This window comes from Periplaneta americana, chromosome 16, assembly GCF_040183065.1.
Source record: "Periplaneta americana isolate PAMFEO1 chromosome 16, P.americana_PAMFEO1_priV1, whole genome shotgun sequence".
Lineage (NCBI taxonomy): Eukaryota > Metazoa > Arthropoda > Insecta > Blattodea > Blattidae > Periplaneta > Periplaneta americana.
The window spans coordinates 171,560,249-171,584,942 of record NC_091132.1 but is presented as its reverse complement, the minus strand read 5'-3'; the positions used below and the strand labels follow the sequence as shown (position 1 = coordinate 171,584,942).

At 34.3% G+C, this 24,694-nt stretch overlaps 1 protein-coding gene across 2 annotated transcripts in view; it reads left to right on the top strand.

The window, feature by feature from the left end:
- Window positions 1-24,694, top strand: part of LOC138691913 (gastrula zinc finger protein XlCGF57.1-like) — a 59,422-nt gene that overhangs the window by 8,334 nt on the left and 26,394 nt on the right. For both annotated transcript variants that reach the window (XM_069814534.1, XM_069814533.1), the window contains exons 2-4: window positions 5,966-6,066; window positions 9,701-9,838; window positions 15,346-15,410. In XM_069814534.1, the coding sequence (XP_069670635.1) occupies window positions 5,971-6,066; window positions 9,701-9,838; window positions 15,346-15,410 (299 nt within the window). In that variant the 5' untranslated portion in view covers window positions 5,966-5,970. The remainder of the gene's footprint in view (window positions 1-5,965; window positions 6,067-9,700; window positions 9,839-15,345; window positions 15,411-24,694) is intronic.

The following is a 24,694-nucleotide window of genomic DNA, read 5'->3' as shown; positions in this document are numbered from 1 at the left end:
CCATAATTCTGGAAACTTTTTTTTTGTACTGAATTATTAAAACATCTGTATTTATTCACAGATTTATACATTTTAAAATATTATCAATGACTGATTCGTGAATTATGAAGTTATAATAAAAAAGTATTATATTAAATTCTTAATATTTTAACAATAAGTAGTCATTATGTGGAGAATTATGTTCTTGTCGTTTAAAATCTAAATATTATTTTCAGATTTGTTTATAATTTCCCATTATTTAATGTAATAAAAATTGGTCCACTGTTGATTTTAAGATTATGTTTGATCATTAGGAGCATTGTTGAGCACCGTTAGCATAAAATATGAACATCATTATTGGGTTTCTATCATTAGTCTGACAAGATTTCGTTCGGTTAACACCTGATTGCTTTACCATAAACTTTATTGATAATGTTATCGCAATGGCTCTACGAAAGGACTGAACACCTTCTAATCGAAGTAGGGCAGTCACACTTCGAGAAGAAGACTACATAATGAAGGAAATTGCAAGTCTGGCGTCCAGAAGGTATGGCAAGGTATCCACAGAATCTTGTAAAACAGCACCTCGCACTGGTAGAAAACCTAAAGTAAGTCCATGTTATGTGAGGCAGATTTGTCGATTGGCATTTGAAGATCGAAGGAAATCTTCTAAAGAGATACAGGAAGTTCTACACAGCAGGGGACGTAATATTTCTGCGAGAACTTTTCGAAGGAAGTTATTTGACAATGAACTGAAAGCAAGAGCACCCAGAATAAAGCCATTTCTCAACAAAAGGCAACGAGAAAATCGAGTAAATTGGTGCAAAAAGTTCATGTGATGATCATGGACAAGTGATGACTGTGCGAAAATGATATGGAGCGATGAAACAAGGATTTCTATATTTGGAAGTGACGGAACCAAATACGTTCGTCGACGAAATGGAGAAGCTTTGAATCCTGAGTGCCTCATCGCAACCATGAAACATCCTGTTGCTGTCATGATCTGGGGATGCATGTCCAGGAATGGAGTAGGAAGACTTCAGATTTTTGAAAAGAACTTGAACGCGGAAAAATACAAAAAAAAAAAAAAAAAGATTCTGGAAGTGTAATTGATAGGCCTACCATCCATTGCCGATTTACACCCAAATTGTGATGACTTTGTATTTCAACACGATGGTGCTCCATGCCATACTGCCAAGAGTGTTATGCAATGGTTTGAACAGGAAAACATCAAGATGTTAAAGTGACTTGGGAATAATCCTGACCAAGTTTGGTGTCTAAAAAAATTCCAGCGGCAAAACTCAGTTCATCGATGCCATTATCCTCAGCTAGTTTCTAATCATCAGCAAGGAAGAACTGCAACGTCTAGTGGACTCAACGCCCCGCAGAATTGATGCTGTTATTAAAAATAAAGGTTATCCCACAAAGTAGGCCTACCAACTGTTTACAGAGTGAATGAAAAAATAACACGAATATGTTTCTAAGTGTTAATATATAAATATATGTTTTCTCATACGCATTATTAATTAAAGTCATGTATTTTCTATAAAAATAGAATGGACAATGTTTATTTGAAGTTTTCAGTCACGAGTAACACTTTAAATTGTATTAATGTGTGAATAGAAACTGATGTTATGACAATTCAATACAAACACAAAAAGTTTGCAGAATTATGGCCACCAGTGTAAACCGCTGATATTTCTATTTTTGAAATGCTCCCTAGACCATAATCGTATTTAGACTGTTTGGCTAAACTAGTATTAAACTAGCGCTGAGTTTGGAAAAACATCATCTGTCTCCTCTGGAGTTTCACACTAGTGTACTCTAATGCTATGCCTTGCATACGCCTATACGAAGAAATATGACAGGTTAGTTTAGGCTTTTGTTATGCCATGCATTATACGAATCTGTGGCAGGTTGAATGAGGTTATGGAGAAACTTCAGGCCTTCGAGCATTAACGTAAGTATTTTATGTTCGAAACTTCAAGCCATTTCCCACTGACATCCGCCATGTTGCCTTTTATTTATTTATTTACTTATTTATTTATTGATTTATTCATTTATTTATTTATTCATTCATTTATTTATTTATTCATTTATTTATTTATTTATTTATTTATTTATTCATTTATCCATTTACTCATTTATTTATTTATTCATTCATTCATTTATTTACTTATTTATTTATTTTTTCATTCATTTATTTATTCATTCATTTATTCATTTATTTATTTATTCATTTATTCATTCATTTATTCATTCATTCATTTATTTATTCATTCATTTATTCATTCATTCATTTATTCATTCATTTATTTATTCATTCATTCATTTATTCATTTATTCATTTATTTATTCATTCATTTATCTATTTATTTATCTATTTATTTATTTCACTCAACAATGTAATTACGGAATAGGGAAAATTGAAAATAACAGTAGTAATCGTTGCTTACGAGATTATACAATTTTGTTTCCCGAAAATCTTAATTTGTTCAATTAAAAATTTTGCTTCCAAACTGCATTGTTGATCTGGTTCATTTACTTTGGCAAGTTGATTGTTTTCAGTTCCGTATTTTTCATTCAGATTTCGTTCCCTGTAATTTGTTATAATTGCTGAAAGTGAACTACCGGTTTCTGCTACTTTCAGACATTATTATTATTATTATTATTATTATCATAGTCATCATCATCATCATCATCATCAAAATCAAACTACCGATAATATAGTTCTTAGCTTGTCTTGCCTTAAGGCAATCAGTAGCGTTATTCGAGGAAAACAGTATGATTTACAATCATCATTTACAGTGGCGAAATATTCCACGACAATGGTTAATTATTACTGCTTAATATTGACACATGTACGATTTGCATTATTTAGGACACAACATAAGCAGCAATGCGATTTTAATGTTGAGCATGCCGAGTTTAGTGTAACGTACTCCCCTCATCCTCCAAGCCAAATCAAATATTATTACGACATTACGAGTAAGAAATAAATAATAATTACTACAAATATTCGTCGTGATAAAGTACAATTATCACTGCATGATGTACCGAAAATTTTACTTTGTTTTCATTAAATTGACATGTCATGACTAACGACAGAAAACAGCTCAGTGGAGCGAGATTCAGACATTACTAAAAATGAAATGGGGATCGGGGAGAGCAGATGCGCAAGTGCCTATGGGCGGCAGATTCTAAAAAATATTGTCCCTGAGATTCCTGAGATATTTGTTTATGTTTTGGGAAACGGTCAAATTCGAAAACCATTTGTAATCACATATATTGCAGTCTAACTTCGTAATTAATTTAATTCCAACTCCTAATTTAAAAACTGTTTACACACACTAAAATATCATAGCATTTGCTATTAGTACCCACTACTGGATTAATCTTGCACAGGATAGGGACCGATGTCGGGCTTATGTGAAGGCGGCAATGAACCTGTGGGTTCCTTAAAAGCCATTTGTAAGTAACAGGTTAATCAGCAGGCCTATTAGATATTTATTTCACCACTGCAAGGTGTGCAAGAAAAATCGCACATTTGTACTAATCATGTATTGTGATTGCCGTTTGCTTTAGTAAAAATCATAACACTTCAACGTCAATATATTTAAAAAAAAGAAAGGGATAACTTAGGCCTACTTACAAATGATTAAATTATGAAGTCAGGGAAATGGAAGATAATACAGTACCTTAATTCATTGGAATAATAATAATAATAATAATAATAATAATAATAATAAATGAATACGTGAATAGGGTAGACTACAGTGTTCATGTAAAATATATTAAGTTTCTTTCAGTATATCCGAAAAGGTTCGGTGTATTAATTGAACAACAGAAAGGTAGTACCTTAGTTTATAATACGTAATTTCTTTTAATATCAAGAATGACAGCATTTTATTGTAATATAATTGAGACGTAGAAGTTTGGAAATTACGTCTATTGTCCATAAAATATTGTACGAAGCATTTAATAAGCAATGGTGAGTCCTTTAAATGTCCCAAATGTCAATGTTATTTAAGTGTTTTTCTATGAATATTTAGTATAAAACAGCGCTCCGAGCGGCGGAATTGGCATTACGAGGGAACAACTTCAGACCCGCATTTCAAGCGCTATGCGCCAGCTTGTATAATCTCGTAAGCAACGGTAGTAATACATATAATAATGGTAATTTAAACTTAAATTTCAACAGTTACAATCCAATACTACTCAACAAAAGATATCAAGCAAATATTACATGTAAATCTCGGTAAAAAAAAAAAAGCAAAAGTATTTACAGTATGAAGAAAACTTAGATTATATTAAAGTAATAGAGCCAGTGATGAAATGCAGATAACCAGTCGCAGATTAATAACATTAATACAATAACTGATGAGGGACTAGACCTACGTTAAGTCAGCAATATTAACAGAATTAGGAGTGAGTTAGTAATGATAATTGATATGCAATAATTTAAGAAAGAAGACCAAAAATAAAATATGCAAACCAGTTTTCTTGCATTACCAACAGAAGCAACTATACCATGTCACTTTCAAATTAATGTAGGCCGTGGAAAAAATTCCTATACTTCATCTATCATTCTTTGTTATCAGATTATTCGAATGGGAACAAGCTATAAAAACTTCAAAAAACCAAACGTAACCTTCGTCATATTAACCAACGTTTCCTACAGCATTCAGTATTTAGAGGATTATTACATATTAGCATTACTATTAACGAGTTGTTTCTTATATTGGCGACATTGATTATAAAAACGCCATAACTGCGGTAGTGGGAATTAGTCTCTTCATCCTACCAATCTCTTTATGTAACCCCAAAAGAAAAAATCAAGGGGTGTTAAATCTGGAGACCTGGCCGGCCATTCTACTGGTCCACGTCCACCAATCCAATGTCCAGTTCCAATGAACTGTTCGTTCAGTCTGCTGCAACATTTCTGTGGCTTAACCAATCAGAATGAAGAATGATTTTAATTCTTTTCTCCTTGGATAATACCATCACGAAAATCAAGATATTGTTATAGGAAAGCTTCAAATAATCACAACAATGTATTGAAACTGTCATAGGTTAACCAAACAGTAAAGCAGAATTGCATAAAAGCACCTTATCCGAAGCCTCCTTAGTACCGTATCATGATTTTGAGTACCTACATGACCCTCTTTCCATTTAAAATTTCAAAGTAGCATTCAAAATGGCGGCTTTTGAGATAGCTGAGGGCTAGAATTGAATGTGTCACTGGTAGAGCATTTGGTCTTACAAATATTTTTTTTATTATTTTATTGGGTTATTTTACGACGCTGTAGCAACATCTAGGTTATTTAGCGTCTGAATGATATGAAGGTGATAATGCCGGTGAAATGAGTCCGGGGCCCAGCACCGAAAGTTGCCCAGCATTTGCTCATAAGCCTCAACCAGGTAACTTGCCCCGACCGGGATTCGAACCCGGGCCACCTGGTTTCGCAGCCAGACGCGCTGACCGTTACTCCACAGGTGTGGACTTTACAAATACTGGTAACACCTGTAGTAAAGGAAAAGCAAGCATATGGAAGTTATTTATATGCTTCCAGACTTTTGATTCACTCTGTAGATATAATTTATATTTCAGTAGATGTATTTACCCCTGGAAGTTTGTTATTTCGGCAAATGTATTTCATGGTAATGTACCTGGGGATTTTGGGTTTCCATAAATACCGGCGGCTGATATTATATTTTTTCGAATATTCGTCGTTTCGGAATTTTTGCTTTTTGGTATTTTGGTCTTCGACGTTTTGGATTCGCGATTTTGACTCTGTATCAGTTAAACTCGTAAGGAACAATTTTTATAGTTCTAGACTGTAATTGATTGTATATCTTTGTGATAGTTGATAACAATGAGTTAACATGAATATTTGTGGAAATGATTCGCAGTAAGACTGGTATATGATTCATTGTAACTTAAGAATTATTGCAAGCAGTTAACTTTCTGATACTATTCTTTCAGTTATAATGGCTGCAATCAAGACGGAACCCGAGGACGATGTGTTGGCTGTACGACCATATTTTGTTGACACAGATATGGAAGGAACAAATCCTTCAGCAGATGTAAATATCAACACTTTCTTATTTCTTCGCATTTGTTTACCACTCTTGTTACCATTAAAAAGGATTGGTAAAAGTTCTTCTGCAACCAAACCGAATATTCGACACTATTTCGTGCGAAGTGTCAACTTGAATATTTTACACAATACGTCATTCTGAATTTGGCAAATGCAGACGATGCGTCACCTTCTGATCGTACTACTCTTACGAGACACGTCATTGATCACGTTAAGAATCTAAGAGGGCTGAAGTAGTTTTACAGAACTTAGGAGGGTTAAGCTCCCGGAAGCTTTTAATAATCTTGATAGCTAAAAAGAATTGAACGGTATTTGAAGTGAATTGAAATAGTGTTGTGTTTGCTATTTTACACATTCAGTGTTGTGTAAGTACGTAGTTTTTGAAACTATCTTTTTCATATCCTTGATACAATTGCAGTTATGTTTTGCAAAATTAGTAGGAATGGGTAATTTGCTAGGAGACGTCGTTGCACATAGGCCAGTTTTACACTAACCCTAAGCATCTTATTAAATATTGAACAAGTTTTGAATTATAACCTAAAATGAGACACTTTCCCCGACACTTATTCATAAAAGCTGAAACGAGCAACGCATCTTGTATTTTTGGTCCAGGGAAAATACTGTTTTAGTATACACTAAGGGTCCACTCCTGTGGAGTAACGGTCAGCGCGTCTGGCCGTGAAACCAGGTGGCCCGGGTTAAAATCCCGGTCGGGACAAGTTACCTGGTTGAGGTTTTTTCCGGGGTTTTCCCTCAATCCATTACGATAAAATGCTGGGTAACTTTCGGTGCTGGACCCCGGACTCATTTCACCGGCATTATCGCCTTCATCTCATTCAGACGCTAAATAACCTTAGATTCGATACAGCGTCGTAAAATAACCTAATAAAATAAAAAAAATATACACTAAGGTTAGGTTTAGTGTAAAAGTGGTATATATGCAATGATGTCTCCTAGCAAATTACCGTAGGAATGTTCTTTTAGCTTTAGACTAAAGTTATTTATCGAGTACATATTAAAGTTATTCTAAAAAATGTAAGTCTAACTTATTATAAGGAGTATTTGAGAGATTGCTGGAAGTTAACGACCTTGTATTTGAATGGGTAGAGTACTGGATCAGAAATCATCACCCATGTCAGGAAGATAACTTGAAATTGTATAATAAAGTTCAGTCTTGACAGGAATAATTTCTTAATGAATATCTTTTTGTGACGACATATACGAAAATGTCCAGATTTGGCGTCAAATCTTTTGGGTTCGGACTCTAAATTATTCTGGGAAGCTAGAAGACGAATGGAAAACTTCCAAGTGCCTGGGCAATAGATGCCCAAAAAATCGGAAATAAGACTACTCATAGACTAGTAGATATGCACTGTATAGCCACCTTGCAACTACTACTACTTTTTTAGCATGTGCACAAATCGATCACCTTTTTACTTTAAAGTACCACCACCTAGCGGTGATTACTTCTGGTTCTTCATTAAGGGGAGAGGATGGTATGTTTTAAAACTTTTTTCCTATTTGGTGTAAAATATTAATTTTTTTCTATGTAGAGAGCTCATAGCTTTAGCAACTCAATCAAAAATAAATATTTTGAATAAGAAAAAAATTACTAGGGAGCCCAGATTTGAAAAAAAAAAAAAATTAACCCAATGCAGGATTTTACTAAAACCGAAATATCTAAACCACTTTTAAAGGTAGATTCATCCAGTTTTTTGCACTGCATTTGCAAAAGCATGCTCTACAAACTGTCTGTAACAGAATTTTGATATTAGTCCCTACGTTTGTAAAATATGCAAGTAAAATATAATAACACTTTTCTGAATTCCTTTCTTGCAAACAAACGGACGTAGTTTTAAAATGAAATCAATTAACAAAATTCTGTTACAGAGAAAAGTTTCCTAATAGTCTAAGGAATGTGTGTTCTAAATTTCATGCATGTGTCTTTAATAGTTCAGAAATTATATCCATTTTTGTCTGGCAAAAAAATTAAATTACCGTAAACTGATAAAAGGGGGCGAGTGATTTAAAAATCCATAGCGCAGGAAGTTTAAAACTGGCGTCTCAACATCCGATAAGGGCACAAATACCCACGAAATATTGTGCAATGCATTGCACATATCGATTGTCTAGTTCAAAAGTGCCACAACTCAAAAAAACAAGTTTTGAGATATCTTCAGTTGAAAGTTTCAAATAAATCACCTAGAAAGGAACAGATTTCTTGTTCATAACCACGACAATTAGAAATGAGTCGTATTCAGGACGAGTGTATCACAAGCTTCCAGTTCATTATTAATACATTTCGAAATGTACTAATAATGAATTAGTAAAGTCCATAGTTATAATTACTTCTAAAGCAGTTTATTTAGTTTTTTTTTTCTTTTTGGTTGTAAATGTGACATCTCTATATTGAATCAGAAGGAGCTCCGAAAGGGGCTTTCAGTAGTATAAATAACTAAAAAATGGCAATTTTTAAGTTGTCGCACTTTTGAACTGGACGATCGACATATCATTGTATCTTAAAGAATTTTTTTTTAATTCAATTTACCGGAAACAACAATAAAAGGGGGCGAGTGATTTAAAAATCCATAACGCAGGAAGTTTAACAATGGCGTCTCAACATCTGATAAGAGCACAGATACCCACAAAATGTTATTCTGTGCATTCCACACATATCACAGAGTATTTTAAAGAACATGTTCACCAAAAAATACCATCCTCTCCCCTTTAGTATATATGATGCTACTTTGATTTGTAACTTAATGACCCGCTTGTGCATTTTCTCTAGTAATAGTACATTATGCAACGAGTCTATAATGATAGTAATTAAGACTCGAGTATGTTTGTTTGTGAAACGAGCGCAAGCGAGTTTCATAATTTTCATACGACCGTCTTAATTACCATTATAGGCAAGGTTCATACGACTTTTTATGCTCGACCATATTTCTAACTTGAAATTATTCAGAAGTATTCATTTTATTTGTATCTGACTGAAGATCGGAAGTGACCTTGTGCATAGCTCGTAAATTGTGAGATGTGCGCAGACGCAGAAGTATTGTTTTTTTCCGAGGAACAATAATGTCATTGACCTTGATGTAATGTAACATGGACTAATTTTGATATAACTTGGAAATTGATTTAGAATTGAAAAACGAGATGACAAATTGAATTTATTTGAATATTATTAACAATTAACGCTAATTATTATAGTAACAGCACATAACCTTCTGCGACAGTATTGGATTTCCAGCCTCCGTGACGTTTCCCTCGTCGTCTTTCGATTGCATATCCGAGAATAATCGAAAACCTGAATAGGTGTACTTTAATGACATGCATTAAAGGGCTATTACCAGGTGTATAATTACTACATTTCGGCATGGTCGAGCATAAAGATATTTAAAGAACAACGATATGGCAAAGAAACTGAAGACAAGTGTACTACTTGCTGTGCCATCAAGTTGAGAGCACTTCCACTGGAGTATTATGTAGTTTACTAGCATTTAAAGAGTAGCAGTAGATAGTTGTTGTAATGCAATCTCAACTTAAAGTCTGCATGAAATTAATTCAGCTCATTGCAAACTATATGAATTACGGACTTAAAATATCTGCATGTTCCACAGGAAGGTTACTTACAGAATACACTTGCTTGTTGGACAAGAGTACCCAGGATGGACCCCAGCTGTGATCTGAAATCGGAAATAAAAATGGAGGAAACAGCAGAGTCATCTACATTTCCAGCAATGAAGTGTGAGCCTGAGGTGAGTGAAGCTCATTGGTGGTTCTCTTCCAAAGCCTCGTGGTATTCAGCTTGTGCTCCATAGGACTTCACTTACTAAACTTATAGGACATGGTTAGACATTCAATATTATTCAATTCAATTGAATTTTTATTAAGCCATTAAACATACAGTGATAGACTTCGTCACAAAAAAAGCACACATTTGAAAATGCACATGTAATTGAAAACAGTAAAGTTTAATTAGAATGAAAACACAAAACATTTTGAAACTCTAAAATTAATTAAAACACTTCACCCTTATGTCATAATTGTAAGTAATGTAAATAACTTTAACTCGACCATACCGAAATGTAGTAATTATACACCCGATAGCAAGTACAACTATCCATTAAAGTTCAGGTGTTCCACCAATCTGAAAACACCATTGTAGCAATATGATCGCGCAAGTATAGATTATTCTCGGATATGCAATCGAAAGACAGCTAGTGAAACGTGACGGAGGCTGGAAATCCAATACTGTCGCAGAAGGTTATGTTCTGTTACTATAATAATTAGCGTTAATTGTAAGTAATATTCAAATAAATTCAATTTGTCATCTCGTTTTTCAATGTCTAAATCAATTTCAAGGTTATATCAAGATTAATGTTTATTTTACTCTCTAGATTATATCAAGGTCAATGACATTTCTTTCTCGGAAAAAATCAATACTTTCGCGTCTGCGCACATCTCACAATTTACGAGATATTGCACAAGGTCAGTTCCGCTCCCCAGTCAGATAATAACATGAATACATATAAATAATTTCAAGTTAGAATTATGGTCGAGCATAAAAAGTCGTATGAAACTTGCCTATAATGGTAATTAAGACGCTCGTATGCAAATTATGAAACTCGCTTGCGCTCGTTTCATAAACATACTCGCGTCATAATCACTACCATTATAGGTTCAATGCATATTGTACTATTATTTATTAAAAACAATTTCGTATGAATTTATGTTAAGAAACTCATTTACAGAGTAGAAAGGATTAATTAAAAGCCAATTATAAAATCTAGCTTTGAAACTATTGGTTGGTAACTTATAATATTGACTGGGAAGCTTATTATATAATTTTATCCCCATGACAGAAAAATTTGTACTAGTTTTATGTAATCTACAGTATGGAATATTAATTTGTTCACTATTTCTAATTTCATGATCATGTATATTGGCTACTAATGAGTAATTGTCTATATTTTGTCGAGTGTAAAGGACTAGGTCGTGTATATATATATATATATATATATATATATATATATATATATATATATATATATAAATTTATGACAGTTAATATCTGTGATTGTTTGAAAAGAGGTCGACAATGTTGAAGATAGTTTGATTGACATAGAATTCTAATGGCTTTCTTTTGCAAAATCAAGACGCTCCCAATTTTGCTACCATTTCCCCAGAAAATTAAGGCATACCTAATTATCGACTGAAAGAACGAAAAGTAGGCACATCTTAAATAATTTTGAGAAACACAAGTCACTAATTTCTTTAATAAATATATAACTCTTGATAATTTTGTGCATATATATATATATATATATATATATATATATATAATCGATATGTTTTTCCCATGTTAAACTGGAGTCTAAGAAATTTGGTATAGTTTTGTAATTTGTCCTTTTTTATTACATGATTTAGGGTAAAAGTTATGTTGATAGTCTTCTCTTGATTAAGGAAAAAACTATTAGATTCAAACCATAAAGCCATCTGTGACAGAATATCATTGGTTAGAGCATGTAATTCATTCAGAGTAGAGCTAGAACATAAGACTGTAATGTCATCAGCATACACAATTGTTATAGCTTTAATGAATTTAGGAAGGTCATCTATTGCTACTGAGAATAGCAGTGGACCACTTATTGAGCCTTGTTGAACACCATAATGTATACTAGAGAGACTTGACCAATTTTCACCTATTGAGACTAATTGCCTTCTGCCATGAAGATAGGATCTAAAATTAATATTTAAAGTATTCCCTTGATACGGTAGCACATTTAGTGATTGCTTCCTAGTTTGATGACTGTGATATATTAAACATCAATAAGATTGAACGGGCTTTGGATGCGCTGGCAAACAATGACAGCTAAATTAACAGAATTGCTCTTAACTTGTAGGAGGTGTTGAAATTGTTACACATAAACGTTTAAAACGGACATTGTTCTGATTTTTGAAAATATTATTGTACACATGTTGCAGGTTTACCATTGCAGTGCTTTCAGTCTGGTGTCAGATATTGTCATTCAATTTCTCCATATTTTTCTTCTAAGAACTTCACATCTACAAGATACATGGCATTAAATGGGGGATGTATTGATAGGGTTCCCTTTATAAACCACAAACGTTGCTCTATAGCTGGCGGTAACTAGTGTATTCATGGTTAGTTGTTTCTTCCAAGCTCTGTGGGGGACACTGAGCATGGTTTTCCTTGTTTGCACTAACCTGTTGGAACAATCCTTCTGGCATTTTGCAGTGTCAATCTCTGTTAGTTGGGTGTTCGAATGGTATTGAGAAAAACGTAATATAAATTGTAGTTACATTTATTTATTTATTTATTATTTTGCTAATAATTGTAACATAAAATATAATATATACAGAAAAACTTTAGCTCGCCCCTGAAAGAGTAGAACTCGTGGTCAGGAGCGGATTCCTGAATTGAAATTAATAATTTTATAATACAATTTGTCTTATGTCTACTGTGCAATTATAGTATATAAATTTAAATTTACAATTTTTTAATTTTTATAAAATCCATACCTAACTTTTTAAATTTAATACTACAACTATTAAAATAGACAAGATTAGGATATTTAAATATAAATTTGTTATATATTCTTGGGCCTAAATTACTACTATTATTAAATACTGTAACAGTGTTGCATTTTGGTTCAAACAATCTTAAAGAATTCATACCTTTTGTTTCATAACTATGAGAATACAATTCAAAATTATTTCGATTTTTATGTATGAATTTTATTAATACAGTATAATAAATTTGTTTTTCGTTAAGTACATTAAAGTCTAGAAACAAATTTTGAGATGGAAAATCAATAGGTTTATGAAGACATATTTTAATTATTTTCTTCTGTAATAAATAAAGTGGATTAAAATTGGATTTAAATGAGCTACCCCATCCTATAATTCCATACATAATATTACCGATTGAAATAAAGTTAAATATATTGTGCGTAATGAACTTATTGACAAGTAATTCCTCAATAAAACAAAATAATATACTATTTTACGTAATTTATTACAAAGGTAATTAATGTGTTAATTCCATTTTAAATGATTATCGAAAATTATGCCTAAATACTTAACTTCAGAGGACTCTTTAATAATCGGACATTTACACTGTATAACACAACAATCAGAATTATAAGCAACAATCAGAATTACAGAACGACATCTCATTTTAGACGTTTGAAACACACCTACAGATGCAGGTTTGCATATGATTTGTGTTTACTCAAGTTTAGTGTTCACGCAATCATGGGCTGCATTTGCCAGAGGCAGACATGCATTCGGTTGACGTGTTAAATAATTAAAAATTGCAGGGAAATATGTAGTTTTCCCAATAAGAAGAAAAATTCACCGAAAGAAATCAGAAGTCGGGGACAAGTAGAATTTTGTATTTTGTGTCTAACTACGGTTGAATTGGGTCTGAATACAGTTTGTTCTACTCAGTAATGCAGATAAACAATGAGAAGTATTGACAGAATATTGTTACTGGCTTAGCGCAGATAGCAAAGTATCCGTACAGTTTAGTATATATAGTTGCGAAGCTTGGGATGATTTTTTGCATTCCTCGCGATAGTTGCTAGCCGCTTGGAGCGCTATGAGTACTGGGGAAGAATAGACTGTGTCACTGCCATCTTGGTTTAATATAGGCAGACCATGTGACTCGCTTAACCCGATCATGGAGGGTGGCGTTTCAATCATATAAATTAGTTGCAAGGCATAAAGAGTAACATATATTTCTCTAAAATGTAGTGTAATTGCATTAATAAATTTAAAACAGTGATTATGAGACACTTCAGACATAATTCACTTGCGAGTTAAAGTGTAATATTATTTTTGGTGTAAAAATTACGTGGTTCGTATGTGTAATACCTGCCTTTATTTGGATTAAATATTGCGAAATTCTTGTACATTCATTTATGCATGATTCAATAATAAATTTTCAGTTGCACCACACGGATATTTTGATATGTTGAAAGTATAGGTTATGTTTACTGTACCAATACTTCAATATTCGCATTTATACATTATAATTAAGCATACGTGTGATAACTTGTAAATGCAATTTGTCTCGATTTCAGTTGTATTTATTCGTTTCTTACGGTACTCCAATCTGAAGTCTGATTAATGTACTTTGTTAGTAGGCTAAACTAGCGCAGAGGTAGTTCCTTTGTACTCATACTCTTGCATATACGGATATGTGACTGGTTAGGTTTGGTTAGTTTTGGCTTTTATTATGTCTTGCTTATACGATCACCTGCACTTCCACAAAAAATTCAACGATTTTCACTTCCGAAATCGCAGGAACTACCTCAGCGCTAGTTCCACCGCTTAATGAGTGCTGCCTTATTGGCCTTCGAACACTTGGCTATATTAAAATATGGTAACCTCACAGCACTATTACTAGAGCAACTAGATTTACAAAGTCTCCAATGCCCTGCCTATGTTATGTGATATGGAAATTATAGGTTATTATTTATATTCCTATATTCGCAGTTATACATTATAATTAAGCATAATGTCATGTATGATACGCCGCACATTCAATTTGTCTGTATTTTAATACTACAATCGAGTATGTACTGAATTATTGCATTTATCTTCTTCCTAAGAGTCGAAGTAACACAATCGTACGTACACTAATTTAATAGGAGTGGTACGGTAAATTTTCTATCTACAATTAAGGAAGGTAGATGTGCTAAATTAAAATCACAATATAAATTCTTTTTTATTAAACCTCAAAATAGCTTCCATTCTAAACTTAAAATGTTGAGGCGAATAGATTATGTTAACATGTAAAATTCTCTTCACATTAAATTAACACATTAAATTAATTATTTCTGCAACAAATTATGCAATAAGAAGTAAACTTATGGACACATTACACTAAATAAAACTTAACAATGATACGCAATAAAGTTATAATATAATATTTTACTGAGCTCCATACACTGAAATAGAAAACCCGAACATACATTATCGTCTCCTCGGGAAAGGGTCTGCGCTGAGGCGATAGTAGCGATCCCGGTGGTCAGCAACTATCTATGTATGCATATTTATTAAGTATTGAGCTTCGAAACTGTATATACTAAAATGTAATATCCCCACATTCTATCTGTCGCTGGGTTTAAACGAAATAACTAACCAGGAAAACTCCAATTTGCTGCCCTCGAAATTTGACCCATAAGAATGCCGGTAACTTAGGTTTGACTCCCTCTGTATTCATTGTTTTCAGGAAGAGATATTTGTGCAGAATAAGCTGGAGATAAAGGAAGAGGAATGTGAAGTTCCAACTGAGAGGTGAGTGAAGTGTGTAAGGCATCAATGTGTTTTGGTTTAGCTGGTTCAGGTATATGATGTAAAAAATACTAATGTGAGAAATTGTCCTCTACGAGCAGTGTTATTGATAGGGAGAAGAATAGGTCTGTCGTCTACTCCGGAACACATATGTAAATAAACCTTTGTCCTTTCTCTCACGTGGTAGTTATTATATTATGCCATTTTGGTATTTCGAATTCACAATTCTTTCAACAAAGGTTGGACTCTAGGCCAACAGGTTTGAATCTCACAAAGATTGCATGTCACAGGCCAAAAATTTCCTTTCATAGTCACGCAATTCTACACCTTCTAAATATGCTCTCATTTCCACATTTTTATGTATGAGCTATTCCATCTCAAATTGACCGAAATATAGAGAAAATTGACTTTACAATTTCTAAATACAATGAAACTTTTTTTGTACGTAGATAACTGTGATACAATGCTTTGTGCAAAGTTTGAAGCATCAGAACTTCATAGTGTTTAAATTAAAAATATTTAAATTTATCGTATTTTCATAAAATTAGCAAATTTAAACTGTTGTAGCTCCGAAACCCTTTCACCCAATGTTCAAATTCATGGTTTATTTTGATGCTGAGAAATTAAAGTTTATATTGAATTATAATAGTACATTATGCAGCGAGCCTATAATGATAGTAATTAAGAAGCGAGTATGGATGTTTATGAAACGAGCGCAAGCGAGTTTCATAATTTTCATACGAGCTTCTTAATTATCATTATAGGCGAGTTTCATACGACTTTTTATGCTCGACCATATATCTGACTTGAAATTATTTATTTTATTTGTATCTAACTGGCCTTGAGCAATACCTCGTAAATTGTGAGATGTGCGCAGACGCGAAAATATTGATTTTTTCCGAGGAACAGATGGCCACATTGACCTTGACAGCCTATAAGAACCTACAGAGTAAACTAAATATTAACTTTGATATAACATTGAAATTAAATTAGACATTGAAAAACGAGATGACAAATTGAATTTATTTGAATATTATTTACAATTAACTCTAATTATTATAGTAACAGAACATAACCTTCTGCGACAGTATTGGATTTCCAGCCTCCGTGACTTTTCACTAATTCTCTTTCGATTGCATATCCGAGAATAATCGATACTTGCGGTTTCATAATGGTACAAAGCCTAATAGTCATTGGCTGAGGTTTTATAACAGTACAAAGCTGACTCGTCATTGGCTGAGGTTTTATAACGGTACAAAGCTGACTCGTCATTGGCTGAACACCTGTACTTTAATGAGTAGGTGTACTTTAATGACATGCATTAAAGGACTGCTACCAGGTGTATAATTACTACATTTCGGCATGGTCGAGCATAAACAGATTTTCTTACTTTTTATGGAAATGAAGAAATTTAAATTTTTTCCTCATTAAGACGCATTTGCCAAGGAAAAAGTATTTTAAAAATATATAGATAGATTCCGCATTGAAAGTACAAATAAACACATATTTTTTACTGATGGTATATTGATAAGAAAGTATTGAAAATATGAAATAAAGAAAATAAATAGTACGCGCGTGAAACCAAGTGTTTGTTGTAACTCGCTGCCCGTATTTGCTACCGGTTCCTGTTCTCCCAATAGGTCCAGTGATTGCTTTCATTGTCTCTCTCTTCTGTGGTCACTTTTCTCTCCGGTGGTACTTGGGCTCGCTTCTTATTCTCTCTCTACTTTATCCCTGTATTTGCAATAACTGTTGGCCGTGTATTTCTCAGCTCTTTTAAGGCCTTCCTTATTTCCGTAGCCATCATTTCCTGGATGCTTGAACGTATTAGGGTTATTTCTTCACGTAGTGCCTTCAATTCCTCTCTCCCGTTCTTCATCATGGTTATGTCATCTCTGCATGCGTTGCATAGCCACATGACAGAACACCTTGGTTTCTTGAGTGTACTGTAGTCTCCTGCACTCAGTCCCGTACAGTCTTTGTGGAACCAGCCCTTACACTAGCCCTCACATCCCATGGACGGGTCGTCCTTAGAGATTAGTTCTTCGTATGTTCAGCAGTTGGCGCTGTCTGCATTTTGAGCTCTTGCAGTTGGTATTGCCTTTACGAGTATTGTATTATCTCTGGCGTTGTTGACGATTTCCAAAAATGTCGGTCACCAACCTACTCCACGTGATATATTTATATACTTTTCTATTTCTTTATTTATAAGTATCAATTCTCTAACACTCGTGCACATTCAGTGGACATTTCCACCCTTATTATACTAATATTCACTAGCAACTTCTGTTTGGAACCACTATAACCACAGTATAGAGAACATTCAGTAGAGACCAACGAGCACAGAATACGTAGAGTAGACACTAGCATCTTAATACCATTGGATGGAGTGAAGCCGGTTTGATGGACCTGACGCCATCTTGTTGCTACCAAAACATTGCAAAATAGCTATTACGCTATAGAAGATCTTATGATAATAGGAATTCCATATGTCCCTAATTTCCTGGAGGATCACACTTTCTTTGTTTGTTTCGTAATACAGAATCGCTAGGCACGTATTTTTAGCAAAACTTGCGAAACTGTCATCGATAAATCACATATATACATATTTAAATTGACAGCTCTTCAAACTGCAGTATAGTATTTAATAGGTACTCTGGAAGGTTAAACAAACAATAATGATAAAAAAGGAAGATAACAGTTTGACCTTATTTTGCTACTAGTCCAATAAAAATGCTAACCTATAATATTTACTTTTATAGGTTGATCCATTTGCTTCGATTTAATAATGAAACTTGCTTCTTAACGAAAATTATCATTCTCTTCCTTTTGCCAGTATTTAGTATAGATGTCCCGATTTTGTTTAGAGAAAAAGTGGAATATTCTTAACCATATAATATTTGATAGGCTTTTCGTTTATAGTATATAATTAGATTATAATGGCGAACAAAAGTGAAGTTTAATCAAATGGGTCAAGTTAGTTCACGACCAAGTTAATGAAGCTACTTTTGTACGAGTTTCCGGATAGGTTCTAGCTTACCAATGTTAAAAGTGCGTACACTTAATTTTCTTTTTCAGAGACTGTTAGGATTATAATCTTGAAAAAATTATAAGTTGTGTGATGTACCTTTCTGATTGCTTTAAGACAGCAGCTATCAGCAGCCTCATTATCATCTGATTTCGTGATTATAAAAATTAATTACAATAATATTAATACACTATTTCTTTTCCTTCATGAAACGAATACGTATATTCGGTTGAAGAGAAACTTCAGTACACCCATTTTCTATAGCACGCGACACGAACGTCCAACATGGGTTGTTAGGTTAGCTGCAAAGCATGTCTGATTTCGTGATTATAAAAATTAATTACAATAATATTAATACACTATTTCTTTTCCTTCGTCAAACGAACACCTACATTCGGTTGAAGAGAAACCTTGGTACACCCATTTTCTGTAGCACGCGACACAAACTTCCAACATGGGTTATTAGGTTAGCTGCAAAGCATGTCTGATTTCGTGATTATAAAAATTAATTACAATAATATTAATACACTATTTCTTTTCCTTCATGAAACGAATACGTGTATTCGGTTGAAGAGAAACCTCGGTACACCCATTATCTATAGCACGCGACACAAACTACCAACTTGGGTTGTTAGGTTAGCTTCGCTCGTAAATGCTAAGTCTACAAAGCGTAAGTCTGATTATAAAAATTAATTAAACAATATCAATACACTAATCCTTTCTCTTAATCAACCTAATACGTGAACAATATGAATCTAACCGACTAATCTAGGCTAAATCATTCATTATCTACCGGTAATAAGTACATTTCACACATGCATATTTACCTGTGAAAAGTAATTTCAGGATTTTTTTTTTGGAAACCTGTTTGTGCGGCTATACACAGTACATGTAGGCATTTTGGAATTAGTTCATTTATTAATTAAAACAACGATGCAACATCACAATCAACTGCCCATGTGCTAACCGGGAGCCCAGTGTTTTGGTAGCATCATAATGGCGACTGTCCACAAAATCGGCTTCACCCTGAAGCTGTTCATGTCTACTCTACGCATTCTGTGCTCGTTGGTAGAGACACCTGAGCCATTTCGTGGGAACAAATTCTGAGTGCGCATGTCACGAAACCAGGTGTATTATCTGGAACCTCCACCAGATGGATCTCCATCTACGACAGGTCTCGCATAATTTAATATTAACTGAAAACTTTCATTACTCATCTTTTAACAATTTTAAAGACATGAGGCAAAGGAACGGCAATATAGCCATAATAAAAATTACTTCCGTATGCAATCACCACGAAAATATCGACTAATTGACGCTAACGTTCAAGTCACTGTTTGAGGCTTATGTTGGTAAAACTGATCCAAGTACAACATAATACATCACGGCGTGAAGTGCGAACATGAACGTCAACAATGGATATAAGTATTTTGACTTCCCAGCGACATAATATTAATGATAGATATTATACCTACAAGATTATTCCTATTACTGACCAATAAAATAAATAAGTAAATATTTTACTAATATTTTGATACTAGCGACATAGTTGGATTCATTGAGAACTAGACCTTACTGAGCTTGCATTTAGTACCAACAACATCAAAGGTGCCGACAAGAGTTGTCCCTACTGATTCTTTTTATACTGTGCTATAACACTACTATTAACCGAAACACTATTTCATACACGCGCTCTCAGTTGATCCAACACATAGACAAATATCTAGTCATGAAGCTCAATGCGTAGGGAATACTCATCCATATGCTAACCACTAGGATCGCAATTAGCACCTCATCACAGACATTGCGAAATAGTACCAGCACGACACCTTTGTGAGCTTTGACGTGGTAGCCTATTTACAAATGTCCCAGTAGATGAAGCTCTTTCTGTTATAAAAAGAAAATTGGAAGCTGATAACATCTCTTCGTACACTCAACTCTCCATAGAGTCAATAATGGAACTACTGGATATTTGTCTTAAGACGACTTATTTTGTTTTTAACAACAGGCTCTTCCAACAGAACGAAGGCATGGCGATGGGTTCCCCCCCCTTTCCCATCTCATCAGCAACATCTACATGGAATATTTCGAGGAACTGACCTTATCTACTGCCAGCCATAAACCTACCCTGTGGCTCCGTTATGTAGATGATACATTCATAATATGGCCTCATAGTCCCCAATTATTAGATGGCTTCTTAATACATCTCAACTCACTCCACCCCTCTATCCAGTTCACGATGGAATTGGAAAAAGACAATTGTTTGCCATTTCTAGATTATTAGTCACGATGGACCAAGACAAACTGGCAACCACAGTCTACCGGAAATCCACACATACGGGGAGGTATCACAGTCTACTGTATACAGTCGCGAAGCTCAATATGTAGTAAAAATGCAATCATGGGTAGTTGCTCACCACTAGGATCGCTACTATCGCCTCATCATCACAGATCTCTCCCAGCAGATGACAAAATGTGTTACACTTTCGTTGTCGTGTTCTTTTGGAAAAATTAACACCTTCTTTCTAATATTGAAATATTAAATGCATAAAGTTAATTTATTATTTTAATGAAGTATATTAAATTCCACCATAAACTCGAAGATACCTGCAAGACATAGGTTAATATTATTTTTGTTTGTGCAAAACGAACTGAAATTTACTATAATCGCTTCACTCATTCAGGATTATAACGATAATGAACTATGTAACCAATAAATATTAATTCGCATTTTCCTTTACAACAATAATATAATAACAATAATAATGGAAATATGAATTAATGGGAGTAACTTACGTGTACTGGTACTTGTAGTGTAGGCTTATGTAGTTAAAGTGGGTTGAGGTTAAGCAATAATAATCACACCAGAATAGGAAATAAAACGTGATCAATAAATTTTATTGTAACAGACTTACTTTTTCTACGTCTCTAGTAAAGTAACAAATAAAAATAACAACAAAATTAACAGCTATAATTAAAAACATATCCTTTGAAAAAAGAAGTAGGCCTGAGTTGTCTGAAAATACAATTATTCAAGGAATCAGCTGATACAGACGTAGAATTAGTGCAAAGCTTTTGTTTCTCAGCTGCAGGTAATAACAGAACAGGTTTATTTTAAACATCAAATAAAGTTGGAACTGCATTCCAGATTAATTTATTTTTGTTTTCATTCATAAATTGTGTGTTTTCGAAATGAAGAGAGCAAAACTTTATATTATTATACAGATATGCTTCATTCTTTGTCATTAGATCTTCCCTCCTGCTGTTTATTAACCACTTTTTGCATCTAGAAGTAAAATAAGAAATTGATGTTAGGATTTTTCTTCACGAGCATCAATGCGAAATACGCAACGACCTAGCACTTGATGGAAATACGACTCAGTCCACTCTAAATCCAAAGTCGACCGTGGACAGTCTATTGTTTCTAGTTGCTAACCGCTTGGAGCGCTTTATCGTGAGATTTGCAAAAAAATCAGCTCAAGCTTCGCGACTGTATATAGTAGACTGTGGAGGTATCTTCATTTCCAGTCCAACCATCCCATACATGTAAAGAGAGGCATTATATCTACCCTCCTCAACAGGGCTAACTACATCTGTAGTAAAGAATCCGATCTTCAAAATGAAGTACAATCACTCACTAACACTTTTGTAACGAACGGTTATCCCCAAGAATTCATCAAAAAGGCCATAAAAATGATAAACAAAAAAACAAGAACGAGTACCATAGTTATCCCATATGTGAAAGGCACCTCCGAGAAATTCAAGAAAATCTCCAAGAAATATAACATCAGAGCGGTCTTCAAATCAGAGAGCACACTCAGCCGAATCCTGTCCAACAACAAACCCAAACCTAACTACATGGATACCAGAGACTGCATTTATAAAATTCCGTGTGAATGCGGTCGCGTGTATATAGGCGAAACGAGCAGACCTCTGTCCACAAGAATTAAGGAGCACAAGTACAACTTCAAACAATGCCTAATAGATAAATCAAGAATAGTGCAACACAGCTTTGAATCCGGACACAACATAAAGTAGGAAAATACTTCAATCCTAGAAACTGAGCGTTCTCTGACACAGAGGAAATACAAGGAAGTCGCACATATGAGTTTTTCGGACAATGCTATTAGTCAACCCAGTCTAATTCTTCCGGATATTTGGTTACCCATAGTTGGACAAGACATCAGAAATATACAATACAAAGGGAAGAATGCTGTCACCTACACCACGTATACCACCTGGGGTCATCTCCACCATTAGACAACGCAACCTAGTGTTGCAGCTTAGTAGTTAGTAGTAATGTCTGCTACCGCTAGGTGGCAGTAGTAGTTTTTTTTATCATGTCCCTTGTTACTAGTTTTTTCCTTTTTTATCTTTCTTTTATTTTCTATTGCGGTATCTTAACACTTACGATGAAAGAGTAATGCAACGGAGAAAAATTCTCTCTGGCGCCGGGATTTGAACCCGGGTTTTCAGCTCTACGTGCTGATGCTTTATGCACTAAGCCACACCGGATACCACCCCGGCGTTGGACAGAATCGTCTCAGATTAAGCTCCAACTCTTGGGTTCCCTCTAGTGGCCGCCCTCTGCACTACGTCATAGATGTCCATGAACGTAGGACCGAAGTCCACACATGTGCTGAGTTGCACTCGTTATGAGTGACTAGTTGGCCGGGATCCGACGGAATAAGCGCCGTCTTAATTCACGAAGTGATTTACGCATATCATATATTATATCATTTTAATGTACCGAAGTACATATGATATTTCCATGCAGATATTCTGCGTCATCATACAATGAAAGAGTAATGGTATCCGGTGTGGCTTAGTGGATAAAGCATCAGCATGTAGAGCTTAAAACCCGGGTTCAAATCCCGGCGCCGGACAGAATTTTTCTCCGTTCCATTACTCTTTCATCGTATGATGATGCAGAATATCTGCATGGAAATATCATATGTACTTCGGTACATTAAAATAACATATATCTTAACACTTGTTCATTTTTTAGTTCCCCACCCCCTCCTTTTGTGTGTATTTCATCAATTTTTTAGCCACTTCACCCCCGTCTTCTTCATTCCGTTTGGTTTAGTGCTTACATACTGTTAATGACTTCGGGTTTTTCTTAACTAGAATCTCCACCGAAGCCAGGAATCAACGATCAGTCATACAGAATAGCTGTACGTAACGATCCCAACAGTAGGTTTTTCCTTTCTCTCCTTCTCTTATTATTATTATTATTATTATTATTATTATTATTATTATTATTATTATTATTATTATAAATTATTGTTAGTATTAATTATTTGTATTAATTATTGGTATTATTATTAATACTTACTTACAAATGGCTTTTAAGGAACCCGAAGGTTCATTGCCGCCCTCACATAAGCCCGCCATCGGTCTCTATCCTGTGCAAGATTAATCCAGTCTCTATCATCATATCCCACCTCCCTCAGATCCATTTTAATATTATCCTCCCATCTACGTCTCGGCCTCTTCAAAGGTCTTTTTCCCTCCGGTCTCCCAACTAACACTCTATATGCATTTCTTGATTCGCCCATACGTGCTACATGCCCTGCCCATCTCAAACGTCTGGATTTAATGTTCCTAATTATGTCAGGTGAAGAATGCAATGCGTGCAGTTCTGTGTTGTGTAACTTTCTCCATTCTCCTGTAATTTCATCCCGCTTAGCCCCAAATATTTTCCTAAGCACCTTATTCTCAAATACCCTTAACCTATGTTCTTCTCTCAGAGTGAGAGTCCAAGTTTCACAACCATACAGAACAACCGGTAATATAACTGTTTTATAAATTCTAACTTTCAGATTTTGTGACAACAGACTGGATGATAAAAGTTTCTCAACCGAATAATAACAGGAATTTCCCCATATTTATTCTGCGTTTAATTTCCTCCCGAGTGTCATTTATATTTGTTACTGTTGCTCCAAGATATTTGAATTTTTCCACCTCTTCGAAGGATAGATCTCCAATTTTTATATTTCCATTTCGTACAATATTCTCGTCACGAGACATAATCATATACTTTGTCTTTTCGGGATTTACTTCCAAACCGATCGCTTTACTTGCTTCAAGTAAAATTTCCGTGTTTTCCCTAATCGTTTATTATTAATTGTATTTTTAATTAACAAGTTTATTATTGCCATTATTGAGTGTAATACCCATTGCAGTGTGAATAAATACATACATACTTCCTTCCACCTGAAGACGAAGGGAGAACCACCCTTCGAAACGTTGTCTT